The sequence below is a fragment of the Mus pahari genome, chromosome 1 (assembly GCF_900095145.1).
Source record: "Mus pahari chromosome 1, PAHARI_EIJ_v1.1, whole genome shotgun sequence".
NCBI classification, from domain to species: domain Eukaryota; kingdom Metazoa; phylum Chordata; class Mammalia; order Rodentia; family Muridae; genus Mus; species Mus pahari.
In genome coordinates this window covers 13,881,540-13,890,448 of record NC_034590.1, presented here as the reverse complement: position 1 = coordinate 13,890,448, position 8,909 = coordinate 13,881,540, and the positions used below count along the sequence as shown (strand labels likewise).

Here is an 8,909-nt window from a genome sequence, read left to right as displayed (position 1 = left end):
CAGGGACATTCCACAGAGGGCAACAGTTAGGTCATGTTCTACTCCGTTACTCTGAGCAACACACACCTGGGGCATTGGGACATTCCACAGAGGGCGTTGGGACTTTAAGAATTGCTTTTATAAGTAGGTTCCGGGTGCGGTCACCTGCCGGGGACCAAGGTCCTTGAATGCAGAGGTCATGCCTTTTAAATTTTTATTCTTCAGAACCTTCAGGGATCAAAGCCATCAAGATGATTAAAGGCCATTGAAAGAACATAACCAATAAAAGTCAGAGAAATATGATATCTTCAGAGCCTAGCTACCCTACTATGGCAAGCCCTGAATATCCTAAAACAAACAAATCACAAGAAAATGACCTTAAATCAAATTTTAACTAAAATATGTAAAATACGTGTTAAGACAACCTTTGTTACAATATGGAGTCACACACACATACACACTAACACCAGCACCTCAAAATACAGGAAATCACAATGGTCATTAATATTTCTCAACATCAATGGAGTCAATTCCACAATAAAATGATATAGACTAACAGAATAGATGCAAAAACAGGATCCATTATTCTGATGCATACAAGAAACACACCTCTGCAATAGATATAAACATTGCCTCAGAGAAAAGGGCTAGAAAAAAGTTTTCCAGGCAAACAAACCAAAGAAGCAAGTTGGAGTCACCATTCTAGACTTTCAACCAAAATTAATCAAAGAGAGATAGGGATGCACACATTGTACTCATCATTAAAAAGTATACAAAGATGATATCTCAATTCTGAACATCTATACTTCAAACACACAGCAACCCATATTTGTAAAAGAAACATTGCTAAATCTTAAACTATACATCAAACCCCACATAATAACAGGAGACTTCAACACCCCACTCTCACCAATTGACAGATCATCTAGACAAAAACTAAACAGAAATGATGGAACTAACAGTCATTATGAATCAAATGAACCTAACAGACACTTACAGACTATTTCACCTAAACACACAAAAAATATTACCCTTTTCTCAGCACCTCATGGATCCTTCTCTTAAATTGACCATGTAGTTGGGCACAAACCTCAACAGACACAAGAAAATTGAAATAAGACCTTGTATCTTATCAGACTAGCATGGATTAAAGCTGGACTTCAACAAAAACAAAACATCAGAAAGCCTATATAGTCATGAAAATTAAACAACTCTCTCCTCGATAAGCAGAGGAAGAGATAAAGAAAGAAATTAAAGACTTTATGGAGTTCAGTGAAAATGAAGGATAATATACCCAATTTATGGGACACAAGGAAAGTAGTGCTATGAGGAAACTTCCTAGCACTAAGTGCTTCCATAAAGAGATTAGAAAGTTTCATACCAGCAATTTAAATGTACACCTGAAAGCTCTAGAGAAAAAAAAAGCAATTGCACTAAAGAGAAATAGAAGGCAGGGAATAACCAAACTCAGGGCTGAAATCAGTTAGAAATAAAACAATACAAAGAATCAATGTAACCAAGAGCTTGTCTTTGAGAAAATCAACAAGATAGACAAACCCTTAACCAAAAGACAGAGGGACACTATTCAAATAAATTCAAATGAAAAGGGAGACATAACAGACACTGAGGAAATTCGAAGAATTATGTGCTCTTACATCAAAAGCACAGTGGTACCATGCCAGTGCCTATATCTGTAGTTAAAGCAGCATATAAGAAATGATATAATTAAAGATCTCCCTAATTTATGGCTTTCCATCATTCCCTTCTACCAAATTTTTCTCTTATGAGAATAATGTAATTCAAGTGGTGGGATCTTTAATGCTGGCCTTGTTAATGTTCTCTCCAAGGGTTACTCTGGACAGCAAATAGCCCTTGTTAGATTGGACAGTATTGGGCCTTCACAGATGTTGTCAATTTGATATTTTGAAAATACCTAATCTATGAAAATCTATCAAAGTTTAGATACAATAAGCCAGTAAAATTCTAATGTCATTTTTTCCCAGAAGAAAAGCAATCTTAGCATTAACAGAAAGTGCAAAATATCCTGGATAGAAAAATAGCACTCCATATGAAGTCACTTTGTCACTGCCGTGGTAAGTTGTGCAGTCTACTAATGGCATAAAAGAGATTTTAGATAAATACATCTGAGTTGACTTCCAGTTGTAAATACATTAGTTAACTCTCTTGTGTTTTTAGATAGATAACAAAAATGCACCTTGGCTAAAATATTACCTCTTCATCAAATGATGTGAAAATTGGATATTCTTATATAAAGAAAGAAACGTGATTCTGCCTGGCATGGTGGAGTATTCCTTTAGCTCCAGCCCTCTGGAGATAGGAGTACAGGTCGTGTTAGGCACAGAAGGAGGCAGATTCCTGTAAGCTCAATACTATCCTGGTCTATATAATTAGTTCTAGGACATCCAGTCCTATGGAAAGATACCATATTTCAAGAAACTAAAAGGAAATCAAAATTTAAAATAAAGGCATAATTAGCTTGATGAAATATCACCCTGGAAAAAAACCAATGCCATATGCATCAAAGCCCTAAGTGTAACAAGTATGAAACTGTCAGAGCACAGAGTAGCACATAGACTTCGAGGTACAGGGATAGGCAAGGATGTAGAACAACCCCAGCCATGCAAGAAATCCTGACAGTTCACAAACTGTTTCTCAGGGAAGTAAAGAGATCCTTCCCAGCTAAGAAAGGAGTTCATATTGCCTCAAGAACAGGAGAAATATTTGCTATAGATATATTAGAAGATTAGTATCTAGATTATTTACAATTAGAAAATTATCAGCATCATAAGAAGAAGAGTAACCCAGTTTGTTGAAAGCAAATAATTTCTCCAGACTCAGAAAGAATCAGAATTATACAGTGAAACTTCAGGAAATGTCATCCAAAGTCAATCAGAAAAGGAATGACAAACACCTCTGCGGGGATGCACAAGAAACTATGCACTGTTGGTGGTGATGTGAAGTATTCCAGCCTGTTTGGATGTCAATTTGTATGGTGCTCCAAAAGCCAAAACCTGGCCTACCAAATGGTTAGAGTATACCATTCTGAAGAACTCAGCATATTGGAGAGATCCTTGCGCATAAGTGTTGATTGCAGTCATTTCTGCAATAAATTAGGGAACCAATCTTGGTGGCCAAAAGCATCATCATGGGTGAGAAAAACATGATGGACATAGATAAAGATGTATTTTCAGCCATAATGGAAATGAAGTTATGTTATTTACACAAATCTGCAATCAACCTGGGCCAGGTGAGATGTCTCAGCATACACACACACATATTGTTCTTGGAGAGTCCCCAGTCTCAGTTACTAGCACGCTCATGGTGCCTTTCAACCTTCCTCAATTCCAGAACCAGAGTTTTGACACCCTTTTATTCTCTGTGTTAGAACTACACACACATGTTGCCAAAGAATGTATACAGAGGAGACACATACATCAAAATAAATTATTTTCAGAAATGGATACAACTTGAGACAAATATTTATCCAATTCAATCCATTTCAGAAACATAGTCATCCTGTTAATGTTTTTCTCATGTATAAGTGCTAGGTTGTGTATACATGAAAGTCTGTATTTCACCTCACAAAATAGCAGGAAGAGTTCTGTTACAGAATAATGATTAAGAGATGGGGTGAGAGGAACTGGAAACAGCTCAAGTGTCTTCAGGTTACCTTATAAATTTTAGGGAACATAACATGTTCAGTGACTAGTACAATGAAAATAAACTCAAGAATAATTTTATTACCACTAGAGCTATTGATGAATTGCTTTAATATTAAATATTATCAGAGTTTTATATCATATGATATATTTATGTAACATATTACTTGACCAACATAGATTTTTAAAAATCAAAGTCATAGAATAAAAATAAATCCTCTATATACCATGAATTAAAGAATTGACTTAAATTTCTCCAGTCAATTTTACTGCTCAAATATTTACAAGATAGAAAATTTGTCTGTCCATTTCTATAAACAAACATTTACATAACACAGATGTACCTATGTCACTACTGCACATTCACATAATACTCATGTACACACATATATATAAGTGTCTGTATTTATCCTTGTCCACACTGAAAAACAATTTGTTACAAAGATCTTGGCAGCTCTTACATTGCATAGCCATAGTATCGAGAAATTTCCATATCCTTTTCCCTTTGAAGGAAAAGCTGCAGTTTCCCAGTAGAGCTACACTTGGCAGCATTTTCTCGCTCCTGATGTGCCTGCCTCTTCATGGCCTCCCTCTCTGGCCTCTGCTCTTTTGTGATGGGCTGTGAGATGACTGGTCCCAGAATGTCGACTTTCTTCCATGGAATGGGTTGGCGACTAAAGTCTTGCAACAGATATTGAGTTTGAGGTTCAAGAGGTGATGGCACCTTGTTCTTGGCAGCAGAAAGCTGCTCCCTCTGGAGGGAAGTCTGAGATGATTCTCTATAGGATGTAGGCCTCAAGGTGCCTGACTGAAGCACAGTGCTAATGTGGATGATGTTGGTTTCATTAGATCGCGTGGCACTGGAAGAAATTGGCAGAGCTGGCTTGGCAGAAGCCATCAAAGATTTTCTGATAGAAGGTGGTTGGGATGGCTTGAGTGTGGTAAGCTGAGCTGAGTGAAAATGACACCTCTCGGAGTAAGCTGTAGCGGGCCTGTGTGAAGCCAGAGTAAGGGGCTTTCTAGAAACAGGTCTGGCTTGAGTCTGGTCCAGTGTTGGGAGAGGCAGAGGTACTAACCTGACCTTCCCAGCTGGGGGCAGCTCGTACTGAGACTGAGATGGGCACTCCTTGAGAGCACTGCTCTCTGCTCTCTGAGCCTTGCCTGGAGTTTTGTCAGGGACCTGGCACTCATGTGGCCTATCCTGTAGTACTGTTGTGGTTGGGCCTGGCCTGGGATATTTGTTGCTGCTAAAAGTTCCCAGAGCCTGGGAAGAAGTGGTGCCAGGTTTCTTCTCACTCTTCTTCCCCAGAGGGTGGAAGACCTGTACAGACTCTAGCATGTGCGTGCCAAGGTGGGTTCTAGGCTTTTTAAAGCTGTTGTGGCTGAGCTCACGTGGATCCCTCTTTATCCTGGTCTTGGGGATGGTGGACTTCTCTTCACCTTTGACACTGTTCCTTGACTTCTTGAGCTCCTCTGTTTTCTTGGAATTATTTTCTCTGGTCCATTTGGTCTTGTCTTGCCCTTGTCCTCTAGCTCTGCTGAGCCTGATAGGTGACACTTTGGGAGCTTTGCTCTCCAAGTCCTTTGTCATGTTGTCAATATCCCTGTCACTGACCCCCACACTGGCCATAGCTCCCTCTCCCTTCACCAGATCCAAGTTTGGGATTTTGGCCTGAGGAGCTCCATCAATCAGCTCAGAGGCTTCATGGTCTTTCTTTCTCACCTGGTCAGAGGACCCACTGATGACTCTGGAGTTTTCTTGGGCCTGGTCCCTCCAGATGACTGTGGAGTCTTTGGATTCAGTTGCTGTTGTATCTTGGTATTGATCTAGGCCTGTGAGGAAGTTGAAGAGTTGGGGAAGGTGAATATCTGCCACCAATGTAGTGATATCTGCAAAGGCAATAGTGGACACCATCAAACTGTCCAGTGTTCCTTTCTCTTCCAGACCCAGGTGGATGCCTCCCAAGCTGGCATTGTCAGAAACAGATGTCTGTCCTAGACTCCCAGTTTCAGTGCAGTGCAGAGGTTGCTGCAAGTCAGGGTGTGATAAAGGAAGGAATGATGGGTCTTGGTTTTCTTTAGTACCCTCATAGGCATCCCGAGGCATCAAATGCTCAACTTCCATCTCATGCAGGTTTTTAATCTCTGTTTGTTCCAAGCTTGGAGCTGGAGGCAAGGCCAGGAATTCTGAAGGGCTAGGGATAGATGTTGTTAATGGCCTGTCCCCATCAACAGATGGTGTCTTCCTCTGGGAAGCAGGGGTGCAAGTGATGTAAAGTTCTGGACTCTGCAGCAAACAAAGTGTTTGGCCTGAAGGTGACAATCTCAGGGATTTCTCCAGGTCCACCACTGCAAAAGAGTCAAGGAAAAAGTCAGTACATGGTAAGTACGATTTTCTCCTTTTGTAGCACCATAAGAAAATTGGTACCAGCATAGTGCGGTATTCCTGTGACAACCTGACCATGTTTGTGGAAGGACTTTGGAACTTTGGGCTAAAAGATCCATTCAGTGTTAAGAGCTCTGTGGGATGTTGTATAGGAGCTTGGAAGACAATGTTGAGAACAATGCAGAAGATGGAGTCCTGACTTGTGAAATTTTAGTTTGGTTAGCTAGGGCTGAAGAATCAGCTGTGATTAACAACATACCAGAACCACTAAAGTGAGTATTTTTGTTATTGGGACTATTGGTGCTGGCTAGCTGGAGCTAAGCAATTATTGGTGATTAAAAGGAGACCAACATTTTTGAGGTGAAATCTTCTAGGAAGATAGCCAAGGTTGTACCTTGTATTGTAGCTGGACTTGGTAATGTGTAAGAGTCACCCAGGTGGTACTGAGGTGGAAGGTATTAAGGGATCATGAAGACCATCTGAGGCTGCAGAAGGCCATCGGTGAAGGTGCAGCCTCAGTTGCAGTTGATGGCCTAGGAGTCATGCAAAAGAACAGAGACTTGCCACCATGAAGAGAGCCTATGAGAAGCTATTGATGAAGCCTAGTTGCAGTGGAAGATGGCAGTGTTTTGGAGATGCCAGTACCATGAGATGACCACGAAGAACAGCAGCAGCAGTGGAATACAGGCATCTGAAGCCTAGAAGAAAAGGTGTGTACTACAAAGAGCAGAGCTGGAGGAGTGACCCAAGCCCTTGGAGGAGCCCAGAAGATCATGAGTGGATCCCAGACATTGGATGGTTAGAGTTTGATTTTGATTTTGATTGTGACTGTGCTCTGATATTTTTCCCTCTTGAAGGAAGAAAGTGTTTAAGTGGAGCCCACAGTTAAGAGACTTTGAATTTTTAAAAGACTGGATTTTAAAAAATATTGGATATTTAAAAAGTATTGAACTTTTAATATATAAAGACTGTGGGACTTTTAAAGTTATTTAGATCTTGGGGATGAATAAGAAAGTAAGGGTTGATTGAAACTTAATAGTGATGTGTTTGTGTGTCAACTTGACACAGGCTGGAGTTATCACAGAGAAAGGAGCTTGAGTTGTGGAAGTGCCTCCATGAAATCCAACTGTGGGTCATTTTCTTAGCTGATGATCAAAGGTGGAGGGCCCATTGTGAGTGGTGCCATCCCTGGGCTGGTTGTCTTGAGTTCTATAAGGGAGCAAACTGAGCAAGCCATTAAGAAATATCCCTCCGTGGCCTTAGCATTGGCTCCTGTATCCTGACCGGCTTGAGTCCTAGTCCTGACCTCCTTTGGTGATGAACAGCACTTTGGCCTCTGCAGCCATGGGGAAGGCATTCCTATGAGATGTCTGTCTGCTATGTTTGCAGAAATTCAGTGACTGCTCTGTTGTTTCTGGTATCCATGCCATGTCATGTTTTCTCAGATTGTGTTCCTTTGAGTTTGTGTGGTGTGTGGATGCATAGCCAACATGGTAAGGTTACAGAATTCCCTTGGTGTGTGGCCCTTACTTCCCTTCCCCTTTGTATAAAAAGATACATTGCCTCTCATTTCCTTGGAGCTTTACTTTTAGGTGGGTTATCTGGTCAATAATTTCTGAGAACTTACTTGTCTCTGTGAAGTTGTGCCAACAGCATTACACAGCGACTCTCAGAAGCCTGGATTTTTACATGGGTTTAGATATCCAAATCTAGTTCAGGCAAGAATTTCAACAACAGAGGCTTTCCTCCATCCCCATGTTTCACAAACTTCTTACAAGTGGCATGAAATTTGATTTAAGAAACTGAAATCCTTGGGCTTGCATGTGTCTCAGTATTAGAGAACATGTCTACATAATCTTATAATCTTTGCCATGGGTCTCATCTGAAGTACACAGCAAAAGAAAAAGAAAAGAAGTAACAGAATGGCTATTTTAGAAGTGGTACATGGACTGCACCTAACTCACTATATTATTTTAAGTGTAAGAGAATTCCAGGACAAGTGGTTGGGGTCTGGGAGGAATATGTTCTCCAGTATGGTTCTCAGTTGTGTTAATCTAGAGAAAGATTTTGACTTATGAATGATCCAGCCACACACACACACACACACACACACACACACACACACACACAATTATTTTGTGTCTACAATAGCTCTGAGCAACATACCAGGAAAGAGTTGATTACAGTGTTGTTGGAGCATGAGACTGATCACATTGGCCAGTGATGTGTGAGTGTGGTGTGCTTTGTGGGCATCACTTAACTCAGTATGAATACTACTCATTATGCCTTGCATTCTCTCTCATGATAGAATCTGAAGGTGGGGATGAAAAACCACAACTGTACTTAACCTGGAAGGACCCACATTCTCCCTCTGTGTGGGATGTCCATTACTGAAAGGTGGAGCGCTGAACCCACTCCTTCCCCTCCTGGCTCTATACTTACTGGGAAGACTGTTGACCAGCATGTCTTGGACAAATGTGCAATACATGGTGGCAGAGGTAGAGAGAGGTGTTTGGACATTTCTTTATCACCATCACCATCTCTGGCAGTGGGACAGAGGCCTGACTCTCAGGGTGAGAAGCAGAGCCATAGGCCTGAAGGCATTGTCTGAGTTCTTCAGCTTTTAGAGGGCCCAGGCTGTTGTGCTCATAGTAATATATCTGGCTACCCTGGTATGAATGTACCAGGCTATATTCTTGATTTAGCACCACAGGTAGTATGGCCTGGACAAAGCTAGCAGACAGTGTTGGATAGAAAGTGCTATGGCAATTGAAGATCCAGAAATGAATCCACACACCTATGGTCACTTGATTTTTGACAAGGGAGCTAAAACCATCCAGTGGAAAAAAGACAGCATTTTCAAC

The 8,909-nt window shown here is 41.0% G+C and overlaps 1 protein-coding gene across 2 annotated transcripts in view; it reads right to left on the bottom strand.

Moving 5' to 3' along the window:
- Nucleotides 1–3,463: 3,463 nt before the first annotated feature.
- LOC110321474 (uncharacterized protein C2orf78 homolog) overlaps nt 3,464–8,909 on the bottom strand; it is a 12,044-nt gene continuing 6,598 nt past the window's right edge. Inside the window, exon 3 of one of the 2 annotated variants that reach the window (XM_021197719.1) lies at nt 3,464–6,008. In XM_021197719.1, the coding sequence (XP_021053378.1) occupies nt 4,117–6,008 (1,892 nt within the window). In that variant the 3' untranslated portion in view covers nt 3,464–4,116. The remainder of the gene's footprint in view (nt 6,009–8,909) is intronic. The other variant, XM_021197728.1, reaches the window with a different exon arrangement.